At 39.6% G+C, this 24,847-nt stretch overlaps 1 protein-coding gene and 1 long non-coding RNA gene across 4 annotated transcripts in view; one reads left to right on the forward strand and one right to left on the reverse strand.

Moving 5' to 3' along the window:
* Positions 1–24,847, reverse strand: part of LOC307003492 (NACHT, LRR and PYD domains-containing protein 3-like) — a 123,132-nt gene that overhangs the window by 92,935 nt on the left and 5,350 nt on the right. For 2 of the 3 annotated variants that reach the window (XM_079621993.1, XM_079621995.1), the window contains exons 2-3: positions 21,545–21,968; positions 4,119–4,229 (exon numbers count right to left, since the gene is read on the reverse strand). In XM_079621993.1, the coding sequence (XP_079478119.1) occupies positions 4,119–4,229; positions 21,545–21,921 (488 nt within the window). In that variant the 5' untranslated portion in view covers positions 21,922–21,968. The remainder of the gene's footprint in view (positions 1–4,118; positions 4,230–21,544; positions 21,969–24,847) is intronic. The other variant, XM_079621994.1, reaches the window with a different exon arrangement.
* On the forward strand, positions 16,143–17,451 carry LOC307003825. The gene is made up of 3 exons (XR_013798832.1): positions 16,143–16,318; positions 17,104–17,178; positions 17,420–17,451. It is a non-coding gene; the product is annotated as an uncharacterized lncRNA (long non-coding RNA).

Genomic DNA, 24,847 nt, shown 5'->3' on the forward strand with positions numbered 1-24,847 from the left:
ATTAAACACTGCCTAAAATATTATATATTATTATTATTTTCCACTTTTACTGAGCTAAATATTTTAACCAGCATCAGACCTCATCATAACTGCCAAATATTTATTTAATTTCAGGATTTTAACCCTTTAAATTCCAGTTTTGGTGACGATACCATCAATTTGTATAAGAGGAAAAAACACAAAAATGTAATTATTTTCCATACACTAAATGCAAAGTGAAAACTTTAGCTTTGGATTATCACAGTCTTGAATATGTCAAAGATTAACAGCAAAATTATTTTTGGTGCATTTTTATTTTTTGTGCTATGTCAGATTTTTTTCCAAAATCACACATAGCGCATTAAGGACAAAGTTGATCCTATTTAAACCCATTAAAATAAAAACATTTGAACCCACTGTCATAATATCATAAAATCATAATTTCTATTCAAATATCCTGTCATGACCAAGCCTTGGGGTAAAATATTTACTTTTTACTGTTTTCCACCAGTTGGTTAGTCTGGCTAACGTGGAACCACATGTTCATTTTCTCGTATTTGAGGCGTGGTGTACGAATGCCCAGAGCCGTTTATTGGGCGCTACGAAGGTCTATCAAATGCGCCTGTACGTAGCTCATAGCCAATCGTTTCAATTATACCAGATGACGTATGTAGAGCGACAGAAATTCAACAAGGAAGAAGACGATGGGTCATAGATTTATGTGTACACGATGGTGTCACTGTTCAGCGACTATTGCCGTTTGTCCAAGACAAACATGAGGGTAGAAGGTAAATCTGCAGTGCACATGTTGATATAAACAAACTGCTTCTGTGTGTCGCATAGACGTCGTCATCGCCCTGCTGCTTCCTCCTTGTTCTGTGATTGGTCCCCTCGCTGAGGTGAAAATCTAGTCCATGGTATCCAGGCTTAGCCTGGTAATACCAAACTCTGCTACTTCGCTTTGCTTCATAGACAGAGTCTGACATGGCATCATTGAAAAGTGTTTTCTTTATCGCGGGGGGGCGCTCGTCTGAAGTACAAAATCATTGGTTACCCGTAAGCCAATCACATAACGTTTGGTTATGACGTGTGTTATGCGCCAGCTCAGCAGCATCGAACTGCCACTATAAACACATTATAAATAATGCGAAAACGAAACCATCGAGAGAAATACCGGAGTGAACATACGGTCGTTTTCGATTTCCCCAATCTCAAACTCGGCGCTTAGCGTCTACGTAACGGCTCTCAGCCCGCCCTCTGTTCGTTGATTGGCCGGCTGTTTTCAGGCCGGGGGAAAACTGAGAGACATGTCGATGTCTCAGACTAAGTACAGAAGCGAAATGAAATTGAGCGGTAGTACGAAGTCTGACGTAGTCAGGCTAATCCAGGCTGCCTAGCAGCGTGAATAAAATCGAGCTGCGCGCAAGGCATCATGGGGAAACCCAGGCTACCAGTTGGTACCATTTTTCATATAATTGACATAATGCAAACATCTGCAGTATTGCAAACATTTTACTAGGTGACTATAACCTGTGCCTGTCTCCCTACACATCAAAATTTGCTCTAGAAAGAAAGCAAAACTACAAGATCACAATGAACATGATTTTTTTTTTCTAAATTCTATTGCACATACACGCCTACACACACATCCTACACCACCGACACACACACACACAGAGAGAGGGAGAGAGAGAGAGAGAGAGAGAGAGTATAGACAGAAAGGGTAAAATATGACCTTCAGGATATTATGATTTTTGTCACTCGCCTAAACACCATGTAGGGCTGCACGATATATCGAAATTATCTAAATATCGCAAATGTGCATATCGCGATATGCATATCGCAATGGTTTGCGATAAATTAATAATTTGAATAATACTTCAAAAAGTTATTTATAGTCAAAGTTTTAGGTCGACGCAGATAGAATCTGACGCAGATGTTAGTTGTGATATGCGTGCGTGTGCATGATAGCGTCCGCGTGCATGATAGCGTCCGCATGCTCCAAGTCTGATGAAAGACAATCAACCAGCCGCTCTCATAGCAAGCTAACGTTAATCTGATAAGATGAGCCAGCCCGAGGCACCCGCAGCTGCTGCCGACGATGATTTAGTACCAAAACGAAGAAGCACCTCAAAGATATGGCAGTATTTTGGTTTAAAAAAAGATGACCACATGCAGACTGGCAACGCAAAGGGGAAACACTACAAATCTATACAGTCACCTCAAAACGAAGCACAACAATTTATATCAGCTAACGTTATGCTCGGCAGAAAAATCTTCAAGCACAGGTGAATCAACCCTCGTTCATGAACCCAAGCAACAATCCATAGCATCAAGCTTTGAAAGCATAACACCATATCCTGCAAGTTCTCAGCGTCATAGAGAGATAACAGAGCAGAGGCCATTACACTATTTGGCAAAGGATATGGTTCTGATCGCCACAGTCGGGAAACCAGGTTTTGTGCACCTGACGAATACCATAGACAAACGGTACAACATTCCCTCTCGGTCCTATTTTTCACACACTGCCATCCCCCAAATGTACGTGCATACTCGCGACCTTGTCATGTTGGAACTGAGAGATGTCGAACACTTTGCATGTACAACGGACCTCTGGTCCAGTAGGACAACAGAGCCGTACATTAGTTTAACGGTTCATTTTATTGACAAAGACTTTAAAATAAGAAGTCTGTGCTTATGCAACATAAAAAAAAAAAAAAAAGTTAATGTTATGCAACATTAAAAAAACTGCTTTTCACTTTCACAAGTTGTAGTGATTCTTTCTTTTCCCCGAAATAATGTGAAACATTTATTTTGGTTGTATAATTTTTTTCATACAATAAAAAAAAAAGAAATATCGTATCGCATATCGAATATCGCATTATTTAGGAAGATATCGCATATCGCATTTTTCTTCAATATCGCACAGCCCTAACACCATGTATTATATTTAGGCCCTACACACACACACACACACACTTTTGTCAACGCAGACACACATTGCTCTCAGACATCCACACCAACTCAGAAACATAATTTTAGATCATTGAGCCATTAAAATGCTTCATAACACCTTCAATAGTGCCCCTAGTGGAAACCAGGAAAATAACGTGCATTTCCCCCCATAGGGAATACCTATGTAGTGACGTCATCTGGTGAAATACACTATATAATGCAAATATAATGCTTTTGCTTCAAAATGAAAGGATGTTTCAACATAAGTCATGATTCATGTATTAATGACGGCCCTGGCTTTAAACAACGTTTTAATGGGTTTCAATGGGCCATTTTTGGTCATTATGGTGCTAGGTGTTCCTATTTGATCTACACAGTGTGTGTTATACATATTATGCAACATGGGATCAAAATTTGTAAATTTATCCAAAAAGTCACAATTTTGCCAAATTACATACCATTTGCATTAAAACAGCCAAAATGGTCAAAGAAATTAAACTGAAAATGACCAAAAATGGCCTAATGCAGCATGAAGGTTAAAGTGCAAGGTCACGGTCCAGGACCAGAAGTAATTTGATTAAATTAAATACATTTTCTCATGTAATAATTCATTATTTCATCTGACTCCATAAATTAAAAGGTTTTAATGAAATCTGTGCATCATTAAATGTGAGCGAATGTTTGACTATTCTTTTTAACTCGATTTAAGTCGATTAGAATAATATCAAATGTTTACAATTTATTCGGCCAGGTAAATGTATCACGCCAATTGCATAATCAGTTCAAAGATAATAGACACAAACATCAAATGCTCTGTAATAAAGAGAGGAGATGCAATACCTTGACATTATAAAATACATGATTATAAAATACATGATGTGAAGTGTTTTGCTTACACTTCGCATCACGGGCTGGTCTGGGTTACAGAATCGTGCAGAGCCTCTTGTTTCATTTCATTATATAGACAGAAAGGTCCTTTGTCTTCTCAGGGACTGAGTGCTCGCTCCTCAACCAGACTGCCTAATTTCTCCATTCTTACAGTTAAAGTGAGAGGATTTCTTTCTTGACTTCCACTTGTTACTTGTTACACATGTTAAATAGCTATAGCCATATGATATGTAACATTTCTGAACCTTTGTGCATTCTGTGTGAATGTGTCTCTCACCCTACATGATGATACTCACACAGGGTCAAAGGTCACTGCTCCATCACTGAATTTTGGGGGATATTGCCTCTTCATGGACACACAGTTGGATACTGGAGGAGCTGCTCTCTTTCTCTTCCTCTTGTGGATACTGAGGAGAAAAAACAGAAATATTTTAAATTGTTTCTGTGGAGATTTCTTTGTCTGCTCCATTAAATAAATTATGGGCAACACAACTGGAATTTATAGAGCAGTATGTGTCAAGTCAAGTCATCTTCATTTATCAGGCATGTGATTGGCTAAGGACAAAAAAGCAGGAAAATATACTGAGACCATTTAAAATGTAGGCAATGGCTTATAAAGAACCTTTCTTCCATATCCACTTAGGTTTCTCAGCTTGCCCTCTAGCATTTGTGTGGTCAAGGTAACGTTAGCTTTGCATAAAAAAAAATGGTTATCATTCGCATGGCTACTTTTACTTTTATACTTTAAGTACTTTTCTAAGTCTGTACTTTGGTACTTTAACTTGAGTAAAGAAGTTAAATCAGTACTTCTACTTTTACCAGAGCATTTTTAACACAAGTATCTGTACTTCTACTTGAGTACGAAAAGTGAGACGGGCTATTTTCTTTAGCGGAAGCAATATAAATCGTTTTTAAATAAATAAACTTCTTTTAAAATCAATATTTTGTGTCAAATTATTGATTTATTTGGTAGGTAGCCATGTAATAAGCGGGATAATGTAGAGTTTGTCTTAAATGTGCTTCATGAGGCACACACGTCTTTTGCTCTCTCTCTCTCTCTCCCTCTGTCATGCACGCGCTACGCCGTTTGGACTCCGCTACGCGGTTTGGAGCTAAGTCTCTGCGCGCTCACTCGCTCACTCGCTCTAGATTCCGGGAGAAACTATTTGCGGCCATCAGTGAGCTATATATTTAAAATAATTATTAAAATATAATTATTGATTTTTCATTAGGCTATTTTTTGGTGCCCCCTCAGCACTCGGTACACTACGCACAGTGCGTGATGCGCGTGGTGGGAGTGGCAGGGCTGAATGAACCTTATTGAAAAGTGTTACCGTTACCATCTCTCTCTCTCTCTCTCTCTCTCTCTCTCTCTCTCTCTCTCTCTCTCTCTCTCTCTCTCTCTCTCTCTCATCTCTCTCTCTCTCTCTCTCTCTCTCTCTCTCTCTCTCTCTCTCTCTCTCTCTCTCTCTCTCTCTCTCTCTCTCTCTCATGCACGTGCTACGCGGTTTGGACTTTGGAGCACAGTCTTGGAGCACAGTCTTTTTTACAGATCTGCATGATACACGTAGGTCACATTTTCTGGTCAGAAAATCCAGAATTCCGGATTAATCCAGAAAAATCACATCCCTGATTTATATAGCGCTTTCAACAATGTAGACTGTTTCAAAGCTGCTTCGATAAACGTACAATCCAAGGCAACAGATTGTTCTGGTTTTATAGCGGCTCCCGAACAATGCCACTCTCCAGCCAAAGCAAGTCCCGACTGATTCACTTCCGTCGAAAGGACAACTTGCCACCAAATCAGGGGCCGCCAAGACGACACCGCTCTCTCCACACAGACTTCAAACGCGAACCCGTGATAAACACCGATGGCGCTCACGTGCGCATCAAGAATCAACTCCATAGTTATGTGCGCTTGAATATATGTGCGCATGTTTGCAATTCTCTACAAAACAAGCCCAAACAAATCACCCATCCCGCCTACAAACTTGATACAGAATTTTACTCTATTCTATCACCACGGGGTAGGTACGCGAATTTTCCACAATGCTTTATCTGTAGCATTTTATCACTACGGGGTAGATCCGCGAACCCTCCACAACGCTCCATGTGTATTATGCATCGTTTTAGAGAGAAAACATGTTTTATTAATGGTTGGGTAAACGGGTGCATTTGATTTTATTCTCCTCTAAACCACTAGATGGTAGGGGTGTAAATCGGGGCCTTCATGACGATTCGATACGATACCGATTTCTTAAGCCAACGATTCGATTATTTTCGATACTTCAGAATTCCCCGCGATACGATTCGATTCGATACGATTCAATGCTCGATATTTTTACATGATGATATCTATTAAGTTTCAAAATAAATCAACAAAAATAAATCATTTAATTAGCCTTTTATTGAGAATACAGAAACAGTATTCTATCTATTCACATAATAATGTGTATGTTACACTATAGCATTTGTGCTCAATGCACTGCAAATGAACAGAAAATAGAACAGTTACTGCATCTACTACAGTTACAATAAAGTGCAATCAGATAATTTGTAATAAGAACAAAAGTCTAATGCTTACAGTGCAGGTCTACTATGGCCAATTAGCCTACTGTATTTACTGAAAAAAAAAAAAAAAAGACTGACCTCAGATGTGCGGAGAGATTCGACGTGTTGCTGCAGTATCTTATCTCACACTGACAGTCTTTCTCTTTACAAACGGCAACATCTCTTACCAGTGCTCCATCTATTTTCCTGAAGCCAAAATACTTCCACACCCATGACTTGACGCCTACTGGAGTGTGTAACGTTTCACTTTCATTGCCAGCTCGCTCTGACGGTTCCATCGCTCTTGAAAGTCAGACTCAACAGTGTGTGAACTGTGAACATAAACGTAATGCGCGCGGCGCATGAAGCAGTGTGACGTAGAAGACAATAATGAGGATATCGCCACCCGCAGCTTGGGAGTAGGTTGCACGCATATGTCGGAGTGGATGCTGAAAAATGACAGGCGGCAAAATAAGCACATTAATCGATATTCTTGCGGGCGCAACAATGCATCGAATCGCCGGCTGTATAATCGATGTATCGATACGAATCGATTGATATTTACACCCCTACTAGATGGCACAAAAAACTAAACATCCATGTTTCAAGATGCACATGGAAATTTGGCTGATCCTTCATGCGATCGTGAAAGGCAGCAGTGCAACGTTGATTCTGTGCTAAATTGATCAAATATTTTATTGTTTTTAAAGTGTTATTGATTTAATTAGCCATTGAGAATCGCTAAAATTACTGAATAAATTTTGGGGGGAAAATATTCCCCACCAGTGCTTAAAAAAAAAAAAAAAGTTAGCAAGCCACTGCCAGTGTTTATTATAATTTTCACAAAAATTTCATGGCCCCCAGAATATTTTGTTGTGTGAATCTGTGCATGCAATATATTAAAAGAAAAATATATTGAGGCAACATCATTCATCTGAACCAAAGAATGCTAACATTAATCAAAATAGCTATGTGGTTTTGTGCATATAGGAGACAAACATTATCTGTTAAGCTGCTTTTAAACAGTTTATATTGCAAAAAATATATATAAAAGGAATATTGCGGGTTCAGTAAAAGTAAAGCTCAATCAACATTTGTGGGATAATGTTCATTACCACAAAAATACCTATTTTCTTTCAAAAAAAAAAACGCAACGAAAAAGAGGGATGGATCAAGATTTATATTTGCTCTATCCTGAAATAACATTGAACATGTTTGGATTTGGTAGAAGGTACTTGGTCTGAGAAGTTTGAGAACCTCTGAATTGGTTTTTAGGAGTGGCAACTACTTATTGTAAGTAACGTTTATTTATAGCACCTTTCACAGACAAGGAAGGGTCACACAGTGCTTTATATAAAAAAAATTCAAATAATAATAATACTACAAATATTGGAGAATTTTGCAAATATTTTCCAATTGTCATTTTTCTTTTAGTCGAACTGACCTTCCTAGTACTAAGCTTTAATTGCAGAGGTCACACAGATGATTTTCAGCAGGCATCTGAAAGTTTAACTGGTTAGGGTCCTCACAAGCAACAGTTTTACAGGTTTTCTTATAGAAATTAAAATATAAGTGGGTAAAGCTTATGAATTAAAAGTTGAGCAGAATGAAAGTTAATGCTGTTCAATGGTTTCTGAGATTAGTGGGTTTATTATTTGAGTCACATTTACTCATCAGTTCAGTTCAATAGCAGTGCAAAGTTCATCAGTTATGAAGAACTCAATTCAGCAAAAGAATAAGCAGATCAACAGAAGTTATTCAGCTCAAGTCAGTTTAATGTGGATTCACTTCAGTTCAATAAGTGTCAATGTTCCAGAGATCATCAATTCTGAAATAAATTCAATTCACCTATAAAGCAGATTGTCAAAGACAATATAGTCATTATCCAGCACAATTTAGTGCAAGCTTTTGTATGGAAGTACAGATGGTACTCAACCAGAATGCCTATTACCGCCGCGACAGGCACCGCGGCGAAACTACCGCGGTAAAAATAATCCAGTTGCATTTCAAAGTCATTCGCGAAATGACCGCCAGGTGGCCAAAGGGACATTGTGCAAAACAGCAGCTATTGCCGTATTTTGAAATGTAAGCGGGGTTAATGTCAATTAACAGATGAAATAGGCTACTATAGAACATTGTTTAGGACAGAAAAAAAGAATCATAATTTAAAAATAGAGACGAGAACAATATAGCCTTTATTTCATATTGTAGCCTAGACGTCGGTGGGCGACATAAGCCTATTGCCCGTTGGGAGCAGCGTGATAAAATAATAATAATAACAAAAATAACGAACAAAAATAAATTAGGTGCAAAGAAGCTGATTATTTGTTTACTACTCTATTGAGGAATGAGACGAATGATGAGCGCTTCTCTGGAACATATTGGATAAACCGGGCATTTCTAAATGAGTACATTCATGGCCGAGTGGTATAACTTACGTATCGGTCATTTGGATGACACGGGTTCGAATCCCGTACAAACAAAGATTATTGTACATTTTATATTAGCCTATTAATGCATGTCATAGCCTATTATTAATGCAGACAATCAAACAAACAAAACATTTTTTTTTATACAGGATAGCCTTTTTTTTTTGGTTCCTATATAGAGTTTGTAAAACATGGTTTTAAGCAAGGTGCGATTTGCCAGGGGGAACGGGGATTTCCTTCTGGTCTAAACATCCCTGCTTCTGCGGAATTATTTTAATCCCCCCTCCCTCCACAGTAACCAATGCTATAAATTACTTCACCAATAGACCATTTAAAATATATAAAATAAAGATATGCAACAGGCACGTTTAAACGACAAACAATAAAATCAGAACCAGTTTCAGTTCATGGTTCCAGTGCTAATGCATGCACGGCTTTCAAAATGTCACAAAGCGTTTTGAGATTATTTTGAATGAAATATTGAAGTTTATAATTAAGTATTTTGGCACACCAGGCCGAGTGCCATTGTTCTAAAGTCGGGTTTTATTCTGGCATGTTGAATTAATGTTCGGCAGACGCGGCTGCGCGTTCATTTGGATTTATTTTTCTCATAACAGACAGCTATAATAACTTAGGCCCTTTATAGGCTACTCCGTTGTTTTTTAGTCATACAGATCAGAGTAGAGTAGCCTACATCGTTCAAAACTGTAAACTTGTATTAATATTCAAACTTTTATTCAAAAGTGTATCTGTCGTCTCTGTCTCCAGGAACTGCGCGTCACAAAAATGAACCTAAAGCCATTTTCCTCCGCTCAGTCACGATAAGAAATCGGCTATGTCTAAAGCCTTTAAATGTCTAAATATTTAATAAATGTTATCTGATTAGGTAATCCGTATGAAACCGAGAGGTGCAGAGGATCTACTCAAATTAGCTATTATGTGAGCGCTTCCCAATGATGAACAGACAAGGGTGAAAATCTCGCTATAATTAAATGTAGGTCTAGTCTAGGCTAAATCGCCCTGAATTAAATTGTAAAAATAGATCAGATAATTTATTTGTCGAAATGTTGCGATATGGTTTCATTTAAGTTCATAAATATTATATAGGCTAAATGTTATTTAGTTTAGCAGCAGCACAAAGCACTGTGGTTCGAGATTTATATATAAAAAAAATAATAATAGCTAATTCACAAATCGCGCACCCTGGTTGTAAGGATCCAAAGATCCCCGTGGAATTTAACATGGAGTTGAACATTGTATTCATGACAACAAATGAACATGCGTTTGAACAAATGAACATGAACAAATGAACATGCGTTTGAACAAATGAACATGCGTTTGTATTTAGGTTTGCTTGGAAAAAGCTGGCCCAAACCTAGGTAGTGTTTTATTTCTTCAATTATTGACATAATTAAATGTTTATTAATAAACGTTTATGACAGAAATATTAGCCTATTAGCCTACATGTAGCCTAAATAATTTAATTATTTCATTATCAACACTTTACTAGCCTAATGCTATGTCTAGAATTAAGTGTGAATTCCGACTTCTCTTTGTTTTTAGTCGGTCTCAAACTCAGATAGCCTGTGGGGGGTTGGGGCTTCAGGAGGTGTTAAATGTTCTGTCTTTCATATGCAGAGTGAGCCTGATGACCAGGCAAAGGCAAAATACTTTTAAAGATAAATCTCTCGATGTGTCCAAATGTAGGCCCTTAAATTATAAATATTGTAGTTTTATGTATTGTATTTAAAGAGGTTTTGTCACAGTGTCTGGTTTGGGTATTCCTGGTGTCCACTAGAGGTCCTCTTCCCCATGGTGTCATCCACATTATACTACATTTCCCATAATCCTTTGTCTGTTACCCATCAATGTTAATTTCACACAGCTGTTCCCTGTCTTCATTGTTCCCAGCTGTTCCTTGTTAGTGTCTGTGTATAAGTACCCTGTCTGTCTCAGTTCATGTCACGGAGTCCTTGCTATACGTTACCACACTTGTTGTTTGTCGGTTTCCTGTTTGTTGCTTTGTACCTTCGGATTGCCTTATTGTATTTTGACCTTTGCCTGGACTGATGTGAGTACGGATTATCCTAATAAATTACTGCTATTGGATCTACCTTTTCCTGTGTGTGTTCCGTGACAGAAGGACTCCGTCACACTTAGATCCAGCGGTATGGATTTCCGTGGCTCTTCCGCAACTTACGAGAGTTCGCAAGCTAGAGAGGCACCTCGTATGAACATCTTTCAATGCTTTGCGTTGTGGGCCCGTCTGACTGAGGAGAACATGGCAGTTGGATCTCCCGAACCCCCTTCCATTGGACACGGACAATCCTTTAAGGGAACCCGTCTGGCTAGGTTTTCTGGGACCCGTGGAGGTCGCAGGAGAGGAGGAGCTAGAGATGAATCCCGGCACCACTCTCCTCCCCGGTCTCGCTTCGTCCCTGGGCCGGGGATGCCCAACCCAGAGCTCCTTCCACCGTTGGTTTTTTCCAGCCCGGAGCCTGCACCTTGCCGTCAAAGACGGCGGAGGGGGAGGAAGCAGCCCGCTGTCGTCCCGGAGGCCGCCCCCTCCGAGCAGCCCGCTGTCGTCCCGGAGGCCGCCCCCTCCGAGCAGCCCGCTGTCGTCCCGGAGGCCGCCCCCTCCGAGCAGCCCGCTGTCGTCCCGGAGGCCGTCCCCTCCGAGCAGCCCGCTGTCGTCCCGGAGGCCGTCCCCTACGAGCAGCCCGCTGTCATCCCGGAGGCCGTGCCCGTCGAGCCCGCTTTCATCCCAGAACTGCCCATCATCAGTACTGCCATGGTCAAGAAGGTGGTCTTCCTTTTTTATACATTGGCGGTTCTGCATACATGGAGGAAGCACACGTCTGCCGACCCAGTGTCTGCTCACGTCACGTCTGCCGAGCCTGAGCCGGTGGTGTCTGTTGCAGTTCCTGAGCCGGTGGTGTCTGTTGCAGTTCCTGAGCCGGTGGTGTCTGTTGCAGTTCCTGAGCCGGTGGTGTCTGTTGCAGTTCCTGAGCCGGTGGTGTCTGTTGCAGTTCCTGAGCCGGTGGTGTCTGTTGCAGTTCCTGAGCCGGTGGTGTCTGTTGCAGTTCCTGTTCCTGAGCCGGTGGTGTCTGTTGCAGTTCCAGTTCCTGAGCCGGTGGTGTCTGTTGCAGTTCCAGTTCCTGAGCCGGTGGTGTCTGTTGCAGTTCCAGTTCCTGAGCCGGTGGTGTCTGTTGCAGTTCCAGTTCCTGAGCCGGTGGTGTCTGTTGCAGTTCCAGTTCCTGAGCCGGTGGTGTCTGTTGCAGTTCCAGTTCCTGAGCCGGTGGTGTCTGTTGCAGTTCCAGTTCCTGAGCCGGTGGTGTCTGTTGCAGTTCCAGTTCCTGAGCCGGTGGTGTCTGTTGCAGTTCCAGTTCCTGAGCCGGTGGTGTCTGTTGCTGTTCCAGTTCCTGAGCCGGTGGTGTCTGTGACTGTTCCTGAGACGGTGGTGTCTGTGACTGTTCCTGAGCCGGTGGTGTCTGTGACTGTTCCTGAGCCGGTGGTGTCTGTTCCTGTTCCGCCTTGGTCTTCACCGCCGTGGCCGCCCGAGTGGTCGTCTCCGCCCTTGTCGTCTCCGCCGTGGCCGCCCGAGGGGTCTTCACCGCCGTGGCCGCCCGAGGGGTCTTCACCGCCGTGGCCGCCCGATGGACTGTCGTCTCCGCCGTGGCCGCCCGATGGACTGTCGTCTCCGCCGTGGCCGCCCGATGGACTGTCGTCTCCGCCCTGGCCGCCCGATGGACTGTCGTCTCCGCCCTGGCCGCCCGATGGACTGTCGTCTCCGCCCTGGCCGCCCGATGGACTGTCGTCTCCGCCCTGGCCGCCCGATGGACTGTCGTCTCCGCCCTGGCCGCCCGATGGACTGTCGTCTCCGCCCTGGCCGCCCGATGGACTGTCGTCTCCGCCCTGGCCGCCCGATGGACTGTCGTCTCCGCCCTGGCCGCCCGATGGACTGTCGTCTCCGCCCTGGCCGCCCGATGGACTGTCGTCTCCGCCCTGGCCGCCCGATGGACTGTCGTCTCCGCCCTGGCCGCCCGATGGACTTTCGTCTCCGCCCTGGCCGCCCGATGGACTGTCTGCTTCGCCCCGGCCGCCGGTTAAGTCGTCATCCCCTGTTCCTGTTCCCCTTCATGGTCCTGATCCTCCACCATTCCACCTCCTGCCTGGACTCTCTGTTTTGTTTGTTTTTTTGTGAGTCTTGGAGCGTCTGGTAGCCGCTCCGTAGAGGGGGGATTATGTCACAGTGTCTGGTTTGGGTATTCCTGGTGTCCACTAGAGGTCCTCTTCCCCACGGTGTCATCCACATTATACTACATTTCCCATAATCCTTTGTCTGTTACCCATCAATGTTAATTTCACACAGCTGTTCCCTGTCTTCATTGTTCCCAGCTGTTCCTTGTTAGTGTCTGTGTATAAGTACCCTGTCTGTCTCAGTTCATGTCACGGAGTCCTTGCTATACGTCACCACACTTGTTGTTTGTCGGTTTCCTGTTTGTTGCTTTGTACCTTCGGATTGCCTTATTGTATTTTGACCTTTGCCTGGACTGATGTGAGTACGGATTATCCTAATAAATTACTGCTATTGGATCTACCTTTTCCTGTGTGTGTTCCGTGACAGGTTTCACACACTTTCAGTTGAAGTGTTCAATCCATTTGTTTCAACTGGTTTTGTAGAATTTTAACACGTTTGAGTAGTGTGTGTGTCAACAATCTGGCATTATCTAAACATGAACGACGAAACGCGTTCTTGCCAACTAAACGAATGCCGAGTGAGCAGCAGATACAGAGCTATTTATTCGCGATCCACCTCATTTTATTGTACGGTGAATTCAACCAGGCATTCTGTTTGAAGCAAGACTCATTTGTTACAGTTTTTTTTTTCGTGATTTGTATGGATGACACACAGCGTCAGTATTATCAGCTGTATAACGGGGTTTTACCCGTTGCTTTTAATGTTGCTTTGAACTATTTTCGTTTTGTAGACTAGCCTACTGTTTTAATTGTTTATTTAGCTGCAATTTCTTTGGCAATACAGATTTAAAATGTCGCAAGAATAAGATTCTGTTTCTTACTTAATAAACTCTAACTCGATGCAACCCTGTTTTAAATAAATAAACTGCCCGACACTTTATTTAAACCTTGAAATGTCCAGGATCTATTTTTAAAAATGTCTTCCTTTGCTATGGCAGGTATCAATTGTCAGTCATCTCAATTTCGTGGATGATTCACAAAACAATAATTTAGCAGATTAAAGATAGCTTTTTCATTTTCTGACGCGATCAGCTGATAATCTTCCTTCATCAGTTTTCTCGTCTGTGCAGCGGCTCTACTGGAAAGTAGCAAATGTATGTTGTAATGTGCCATTGATAATTAAACAAAACGCTTGACTTCAATAAACAGTTACCTATCTAAGCATCAAGAATGGTAAAACATTTAACGCTGTCAGCCAAAGCTAGTGAGATTCGATCTCGCATTGCTTGAAGCTCCGTGAAGCTCGTGCTGTTGCGTTGTCCACTGCGCTATCGTCGGTCCGCTGATAAGACGTTGCTCTTGCAAAGCCTCATTGATGTAGCCTAATATTTTTCTATTGCAATGTTTTGTGTTGAAATGTTTTCATTATTTATTAAATGTATTAGGCCTACATTTAATTTCAGTCTTGTGATTATATGAATTCATTTAACTACATGTTTAACTTGAATTGATCTGTTTTACCACATTTCAAACACTCTCAATGAGCCGCGGCGCGGCGGCAGATTACGCAATAGAGAGAATAAACTGACACTTTTCAAAGTCTGCGATTGTAGCGCCTCTTAGCGGTCAAAGGCAGCAAATACACCCCCGCAATTTTACCGCCAATTCTGGTTGAGTACCATCTGTAAATTAATGACAAATGTTTTTGAAACAAAAAGCCTGTTGAATTGCACTACTTGAAAAACATATTCATTGCATTTACCATGCTTGCATTTTAATGCATTGTAATTTTAGGACTTGCATTTTTTACTGGCTCAAATTCAACATGGTTGCATATTTAAGCTGTGTCTATTTCAATTCAAAACATTTCAAACACATTTTCAATGAGATCAAAAACAGCCCTCATAATAATCACAAATACTCTAACATTTCTATAAATTAGTTTTTAATTCTAACTCTAACTGAGCTCTAACTGTTGCTCGGTCTTCGTCAACAACACGTGCTTGCACCCCCTGCTGGTAAAATAGAGTAGACTAACAGAAGATGGAGATTGTGCTTGGTAATCTACTGCTTTTCCTGCAGTTCTTGGATGTCAATGTTGAATTTACTGTCGAATTTGAACCACTGAATTTGTGGAAGCGAATTTGTAAAGCAAAATAAAATGGACCGAAAATTGCCTGTTGAATATTATAGGCTGTATTTTTAAACAGTTTGCATATTTTGGAAGTGAAATATGAAAGGTGAATATGGATTATTGCATTTTTAATAATGAAAATGTGTTTGAAATGTTTTGAATTGAAATATTCACAGCTTAAATATACAACCATGTAGAATTTGAGCCATTAAAAAATGCAAGTCCTAAAATTACAATGCATAAAAATGCAAGCATGGTAAATACAATGCATATTTTTTCTAGTAGTACAATTCAACAGGCTTTTTGTTTCAAAAAAAACTTTTGTCATTAATTTACTTCCATACTTTTGTCACTGCAGCAAGTCGATAAATCGATAATTCTATCATTAGAAACATTATATAAACCCTCTTCACAAAAAAAGGAACATTTCTAAACTATAACAAACTGAGCATTACATCTATGTATTAATGTAAAATAGTGTAAATTGAACTTAAATTTGAAGAGTTTATTTGCCAAACCAGAAACTCTGCATTCCAGATATCAATCAAACTGCAGGTGGGTTGTTTTAAGCAATAATAACTCAAAATAAATACAGGTAACTCACAAAATTAAAGTTCATTGAAAGAATGTTTTTTGCCATAGCTAACACATTTGTGAATATTCTGAATAAAAAAGGAAAAATGTCATAAAAGCAGATCATCATTCATTCAGAATCTTGCATACTAAAACACTACTAAAACATACTACAGTAGTAATTATTTGCATAACTGTACTAAAATGTAGTTTATTCCTCCAAATGAGGATTATGTGTTCCCTTTTGTCACTACCAAAACAATGTCACAACTGAAACTTCAAGACATGTTTCGGTTGTGACCATAGGCGTAGATTACGCGGGGGACGTAATCATAAAGTGTAAATTTGTCCCCCGCACTTTTTCATAGGGGAAGTGTTCACGACATGTTGAGGTTTTCGCAAGACAATGTGTAGTTATACATACAGATTTAAAATTCAAAGAGAAAAGATCGTCTATCTACACGTGACTTTCACGTTGCCATGGTAATCAGTCACTCGCGCTCGTGCATCACCACACGCCCATGCTCGCACCAGCACTGATTCTATCGTCGAGGTCGAAATGAAACGGCAAAAAACTATACACTCTTTTTTCGCGAAAAAGTCCAGCACCGTAAGTTACCATGTGGTATCCGAATTGGGTTGCTCATTGTCATTGATGAATAACTTCGCCTAATTTTCTTGATGAATTGAAGATTGAAGAATCTTCAAGAAATTTAAGATTTTCACTAACTTTACTGCACAAACGTGCAGCTTATTTTGATCTTTTTTATTCGTAATGTCTTTTATTTTCACAGATATGTTATCAAAGCCCTTCAAACTATAATAAAGATTGTGATTGTTAATGCTGAATTTGGATTTTCATGCATTAGGCTAACAGCCATTATCTAACTTATTTGCTTGAATCATGCAGCGTTGTAACATGTGTACATGATGTTTACCATATAATAAGGTAACACTTTACAATTAGATTAAAAAAGTTTGTAGACAAACTAAGTTTTCATTAAAAAGCCTAACCAGAAAGTTTGAAGAAGTTTTAAAAGCATTAAGTTTGAATGTTTTCAATATGAAAGACAGTTTTGGTTAAGTGAAACAGATAGATAGATAGATAGATAGATAGATAGATAGATAGATAGATAGATAGATAGATAGATAGATAGATAGATAGATAGATAGATAGATAGATAGATAGATAGATAGATAGACAGATAGACAGATAGACAGACAGACAGATATATTGTTAACTAATGAAACCTTATTGTAAAGTGTTACCATTCAATAAAAATGCAGTATGCAATTGTATGCATTAATGTTCTGATTTAGGTCTTAATTTATAGGGTTCATTAATATTATTGCACTAATTTAATGTTTTTATTTTCTTTCTTCTGTGTTGTCAAGATTGATCAAGAAACAGGGAGCCTAGGGTTGTCAGGTCAGAAAGAGGATGACACACAACAAAAAGAAACTTCACAGGTGAAAAGTGATAGACTGACTTTTAAAAACACCTGCCATTGCATTTTTTTATTGTATAAAATCTACAACAGGTGTTTGAAGTATCATATATAGACCAATCATAAAATTACCATTAGGAAAATATAGGAAACATAATTTAGGATTCATATTATTGGTTATTGTTCAGCAGTGTACATAATTTCTTATGTATGTCACAATTCCCTGTATCTGCATATTTCAAACACTTCTTTATTGTCAATAGACAGAGCCAGAAGTTACTTTAGAGTTGAGAGGGAATGAAGCAGAAAGTTTCAGAGGTGAGGGAAAACAAATGACTGGAATAAGTTAAGATTTTTTTTTTTTTTTTCAATACACATTCATTATGTGAAAACATAAAAAAAAACTATTTAAAATATGTAAACAATATAGTAAAATAAACAATACCATGTGCAATATAGATTACAGAACATCTGTATTCCTTTTTTTCTTTGTTTTATTGCTTTAAACATGAATAGCATATTAAGCCAATTAACCAATAACCTGTAAGGTCTGAGAGAAAAAAAAGAAAAAAAACTGGTATAATGCTTGACATTCTGTCCCCCTCACTTTTGAAATGATGGCTACGCCCCTGGTTGTGACTGTTTTGGTAGTGACAATTTTAGATACTTTTGAGCCTAGCTCGAAGATGCTAATCAGCACATGGTTAGCAATCACTGGTCAGAACAGTTGAACACATATAACAACTAAATGTTATGGAATAACATCCAAAGAAGTTCTCAATAGCAGAGAAAAATAGTTTGGTAGTGACATTCCTTAAAGTTACACACAGATTTTTAGACTTTAGAACACATTAACCTCAAAATGATGGGATCAATCTACTCACCATATAGCACATGAGAGAGAGGGACAGGAATATTTCCTGATCAAAAATGTAGGGGTGTGGTTAAAATCAGTCTTAGCCAATGGACTACAACATTCACTGTTTTGGTAGTGACATGAAAATGCAGGACACGTTTTTTTTAGATAAAGTTTCATGATTTGAAAATAAAATATTAAATAAATATTTGTTTGAACTTAATAAAAAAAAAATAAAAAAAAGTTAAATGTTATTGTGGGTTTCAATAGATAATTGAAGGATCTTAGTAAACATCTAAGATTTTAATAATTAAATGCTTTTCAAATGTGTTTTTTGGATGAGAGACAGCAGTTTGCACCAATTCTGTAGAATGGCCCGTATATGAGATTCATCAGATATATTCAAAATAAACATAATATTACAAATTATTTCTGCACAAAATGACGCGAATGCACAAGTGAACTTGAACTAAGTTACGTGCCATTCATTCAGAATGATCATGTTGTGGACGCGCTCTTCCTGGAGCAACGCGACACGGCAACTAAACTCAAATAATGCACAATGTTTTATTACAATATTGTTCTCTTTACAATGTTATGTAATATGACAGTCCTCCCAATAGTCATTATTAGTCGTGCAGTGCCGTTTGAGCCGCGCGTGCTGAAGCACTACAGCGTTCATTCAAGGGATGCATCCAATATAAGATAAATCAGATATAGATCGGCATACACAAAATAATCACAATATTACAACTTACATTTGCACAAAACAAAAGGCTGCGAATGAACACGCAAACTTATAGTTATAATGAAGGTGTAAAATGGTCCCAAACAAAACGCACTCACTTTGTTTCGCGGTTGAGCAGCGCATGAACCTGCTTAATGATGATCGAGAAGTTGTATCGATTAAATGTATTATCGACAATTAATCGATCGTTGATTAATCGTTGACATCACTAACTACAAGCGTTACTGATGTTGATGTCTTTGCTAGCAGCTGTTGTGCAAATAAATTCTGCATTTTACAATGCTACAACTGCCTACATGCGCCTGTTTACACCGGCACGCGCATGCCCAGTGTTGGTGAATGGTCACGTGATCCGCGTTTTCAGTCGTTTTAATGTGGACGGAGATCAATTCTAATATGCAGCTAAAACGCTGGTGTGGACGGAGATCGTATTCGTTTTAATTCTCCGTTTCTAAACTAAAACGCAGTAGTGTGGATGAGGCCTTAGACTATGTTTACACGGAAACGATCTGAAGAGAAAACGCAAAAGTGGCGTTGCGTTATCACTTTTTATTCTGCGTTTAGACGAGCGTTATTGGGGGGAAATCTGCGTGCATATGGTGACGCAAAAGTGTGTGAAATTGGATGTAGTGTGCACTCCTGGCGGCTAGGTGGCGATGTGAAGCACTGAGAGTGAAAGAGACACTGACACAGTTTTCATGTTTAATGCGGTAAAGCTATTGCTTTAACCCTCGGCACTCTTCTCGTGTCGCTCAATAATGACAGATTTTTTTTTTTTTTTTTTGTCAATGAAATTAATGCTAGATTTTAGTTTGATAATGTTTTGTTATTTTCCTGTTCTGGCGCATGCCTGTGATGTAAACACGTCCGCGACGCCTTCACTGTCTAGCAGACTTTTGCGTTTTTACCGTTTTTACCCTTTAGACGGGAACGCGACGGTGGAGCGTTTTTAAGATTTCCACTCTGGAGGGTGGTTTCACTTTTTTGCGTTTTTAAGCCCCAAAAACGCCGTCGCCGTGTAAACGAAAGACACATCCGATAAAATATTTTTACGTTTTCACCCGCGAGCGTTCTCGTGTATACAGGGCCTTAGTCAGCTTTGATGAAACTCCTCTCAGCTAGCGCATCATTTTGAAGTAACTAGCAGCCTTATCACCTGACCTGAATACTGTGCGCTGATTCGCTAAACTGACTAATCGGGTTGTGTTCACAAACAACAAGAGCGCTTCTCGGTTTCTGCTGTAAATCATGAACTTGCGATGACTTGACAATGGGCAATACCGTGTTCAGAATGTGCTGTATGTAGAGGATAATACACAGAAGTCAGCAAAAAACTAAATTTTAAGTTGGTGTTTATTGTGTTTTGCAAATTAACTCTTCATTGATTAACGGTGAATTAGGCCTAGTCAATTCATGACTTACAATGTCAATGCCTTTGGTTAGTTATAGTTTTTTTTTTATGTCTGCTTTTTTAAAACCTTCAATAAACTCACAGACAACTGGTGAAGTGGAGCACAGAAGAAGAGCAGAAAAAAAACTAGATGAACTAGATAAGTAAGAATCATAACTACAACTTGTCTGAATCATTGATGTTTATTTAATATTTTGAGGAGCTACTTTAGAATATTTCAACCGGAACGGTCCACTAGTGGGAACTATTTCATTTTATTTACATTTAATGAAAGATCAGTGTAAAACTAATTGCTAACTGCTTTCACTTCAGCAATAATCCTATGTGTCTTTTATCAAAAGAGGCCAGTCGTCCACAGCATTCATGAAATTAAAACCCTTCAAGTTTATAAATCACCGAGTGATTAGTGATGTTAGTTGATGTTCCAGAAACAAAAAGTGTTGCGAAATACAGTTTCTGACGTGTTTTATTCGTCATTTTGTAAAATCACATTGAATTCTGTTGAAGGACTGAGTGCTCGTTAATATCAGGTTAATATAAATGCGCTAACGGAAACGGAAAGGGGGCTGTTTACATTTGGTCGATGTAGTCTTTTTGCTCGCTTCCGTTTCTCATAAGGCTAGCGAGCAGAGCTCTTTACCGCAGTTTTTGACCGCACAAATTCTAACCATATTGAAAGACTTGACCACTGACCAGTGCAATATGAAGTTGAACTCGACTGTGACCGTGAGTGTCCCGCGAGACATAAACATCGGTTATCGCCATCAAGTGGTCGGGAGTGTGCTAACGCTTCAGATTCAAATATTGAGCGGAAGTTACACGATTCTGAAAAAATAGTTCCACTATAGCAAAATAAACGGATTGGAATCATATATTACGACGATATATTGTTTATAATCATCAACGAACACCACTAACCACTCGGTGAGTTTAACAGTTTTGTAAACGAACATTATTGGCTGTTTTAATGACATTTTCGGACATGCCCATTGACTCCAATGTTAAATGGGTCCATGGCCAATTCTTTTATAGTCAAAAACTCGAGAGAGGAACCATTGTCAAAAAAATGTTGTCCACCACTCGTTCATCCAAAACAAACTACAATATAGACTCAAGGTGTTAAATACCGGAATTATCCTTTAAGGCCTTAAATTTAAAGTTCAGAATTTAAGACTTTTTAAGACCCCGCGGGAACCCTGTTTATATAACCTTTTCGCCCTTTATATTAACAACTATGTGTGCACCCATACACACATTGTGTTTGTGTGTGTTATTGACAGTGTTGTAGTTTTTTAGGGGCGATGAATATAATATAATATCTCGTCTAGGACGCCAACAGAATCTGGACCGGCCCTGAACTTCATGATACTCACACAGGGTCAGAGGTCACAGCAGTTCCATCACTGAGATTAGGGGGCTCACGGATGGAGTTGTTACTCTTCATGGACACACAGCTGGATCCTGGAGATCGTCCATCACTGAGATTAGGGGGCTCACGGATGGAGTTACTACTCTTCATGGACACACAGCTGGATCCTGGAGATGGTCCATCACTGAGATTAGGGGGCTCACGGATGGAGTTGTTACTCTTCATGGACACACAGCTGGATCCTGGAGATCGTCCATCACTGAGATCAGGGGGCTCACGGATGGAGTTACTACTCTTCATAGACACACAGCTGAATCCTGGAGATGCTGCTCTCTGAGTGTGGACAGACGCCTCCTCCTCTCTCTCCTCACACACACTCATTTTATACAGTTTGCTCCTCTTCCTCCTTGATGAGAGACTTTTCAGACCTGTATGTGGACACAGAAAACATGCAGAAAACACAAATTAATTGACACATTATTTATGCCATTTTATTCACTTTAACGCAACATTAACAGTTTTTCTCCAGTTACTGTAATGTTGGTTTGTAGAGCAACATGGCGACTACACTTTCAAACACAGCAGCCTCGTTGAGTATGAGGTCTCTGCGGAGCAACAAAAGGCGTGCCTCAATTTTAGGGCGTGTTCCAACTGGGTAGGCGTTTTACAACCTCTCTGCCTGGTTTGCTAAAACTTGAGTGGGCGATTCCTAATACTTGAATACACTTTTCCCATCAGATATGAGTGATAAAGCGAGAAAGCGGTGAAATGAGGAGAGAGATCACCTGTCCTGCATATGGATGTAAGTGGATTTTTGTAAATTCTCATTTTGTCTAAGTTAACGTTTTAATTAATTTGTGTAAATTTGCTTGCAACATGATTAAGTTAGATAGGAAAAGCTCCAAGAGGTCTGCCACTTACAATCTATAACCATTATTAGCCAACATTCGCTAACTTTTTGGTGCATAAGTTTGTTACTTTAGTGTTGATAGTGGTAGTTGGGGGTATAGGTACTAATATGTAGCCTGCTATAAATACAAAAATAACTAAATACATTATAAGGAAAGTATTGAGCACATTAATCTAACTGCAAATTGTATCTAATTAAAAAATTATTAAAAACTATAGTATTTGGGATAAATTACGTTTTCATTCAGTCCAGAACCCACTCCCTTCATATATGAAATGGTGTTTGAGTGTGAGGTGCGCTGTAAGAAAACAAGAAAAGCTCCACAGAAAAGCTGAAAAAGCATTGCTTGTTAATTTTTATTATTTTTAATATCAATTTTAATGTAATATTTATATTTTTTCTGTTATTTATATTATATCTCATAACCCATTATGTAGCCTACCCCTAAACATAACCCTAACAGAAACCTCTGCAGACCACTAGATTTAAATAGAAACATGATTTGACCTTTTTTAGCAGTGAGATCAGCTCACTAGTCAATGTTCAACACTCTTCATTATATCAGTGCAGGCATTAATACCTCACATGTGTAGTCAAACCTATAGACTAACATAATGGATGAATGATCAAATGTAAAATGGTTATGTACAGAGGAGGAAACTTTTTTTAAATTAAAAACTAAAATTTACTTAGTAATCATATGTAGTATTGCAGGGTAGTTATCTTTTAAAAAACCTGTTTGATTGGCTGTTTGTAGGGTATATCTTAATGTGTTTTTTTTGTGTGTGTGTGTGTGTGTGTTTTGGCTGGGGGGCATTCATTTATTTGGACAGAGAAATTGCTCAGAGCCTGTGTCCTGGGACATGGACAGAATTCTATTCTGAGGACCTTGAGGTATGTTTCATTTTACACCAAATGTGATTGAAAATTTGAATGAATTAGGAATTTAGTGGTACTAGTTAAAAATGATATAATATGTAATTTACTTATATCTAGGATATACCTCGACAAGAGATGTCTTGCAGCTGTGGAGTCTTCATTCTAATGGTAGGATCAATGACTAGCCTACTATTGATTCTGCAGGTGCCATGTCAAAATTAAACCCATGTGCAGCTATTAATACATAATTCATGTTGCAGTAATACTCCGTCATCTTGGGGGGAACATTTGACTTTTCAGAGGTGGGTTTTCCAAGCTCATTAAAAAACATCCTGTACGTTTAAGAATTGTTTTGATAAACTTGTGCTTTTTCCAACTATAGTCCAGTATTCCATACATACCAAGTATAAGAAGATGGTGGTCTGTCCTTTTGCTGGAGAAATTCCCACCAAGGTGTTTGACACTTTCTTTCTTTCTTATTGTTTAGGGACCGTTCGGTATTTATGGAATGGGCCACCGGAGGAAAATAGGGGAAGGTCATGCCTTTTTATTCTTTGTTGAGGGGAGGGTCATCCAACTTTTTTTAGTCTAGGGGGAGGGTCACCCAACTTTTGTATTCATGAAAACAACAAACTTTCAAAGTGGCTTGTTTTGTACATATTTTTCCATGTAGCTCTCTCAGTCTCGGTCCCCCCATAGCTAGCAGATGGGTCTGACCCAACAAAAATCAGACGCGAAAGATCAAGTCCAGTTTGGCGCTGTTTGACAGTGTGCGCGCGCTCAGAAAAAGTGCATCATGTCAGAACAGAACGCCAATGAAATGTTTACCACGAGCAAATAATAAACTTTTGTGATTGCGAATCACAAGCAGTGTCCTGTGAGTGTGTCCTACGTCGATGTAGCCTACGTCGAGTTTGGGACTGAGGCGCCAGAACTGCAGCTGATAGAATGTGCGCTGTAGTGTGTGTGATAGCGATACTACCACATTTCTTCAAAAGCAGATCGTGGAGATATTAAATCATCTACGATCAAAAATTGTGATATCGCATAAGGACAAGTATAAAACAACTGTTAGGCTATCATGTCTGAAAACAAACACAAATGACGCGTGCTACATTAGGGCTGTTTACACCTGGCCACTTCATGCGTTTTCTCAAATCGGATAGCTATCTGATTTATCAAAACGATTCCATTTACACCTGGTGTGGTCGCATAAATGCGTTTTTGCAAAACGGATTTAAATCCTATCTTCAATTCTTCAAATAGTTTGCACGTTGGCTCATCTGCAGTGATGCGTGTTGCAGTAGCGTCGTCATGTCTGGCTATAACATGACATAAAGCCTATAACACGCTCTCACGTTTATTTTTATTTTATTGCATTTTTTGGGAGGAGTTCAATTTACATATGTGGTTTCCACAACCAGATGCATTTACACTTGTTCAGTTTTGTCTGGAATGTGGCCCAGACCTCCCCTGAAGTGGTTTGAGCGATCGGATTCAAATCCGTCTCGAATGCGT

The sequence above is a fragment of the Phoxinus phoxinus genome (genome assembly GCF_949152265.1).
Source record: "Phoxinus phoxinus genome assembly, chromosome: 1".
NCBI classification, from domain to species: Eukaryota; Metazoa; Chordata; class Actinopteri; order Cypriniformes; family Leuciscidae; genus Phoxinus; species Phoxinus phoxinus.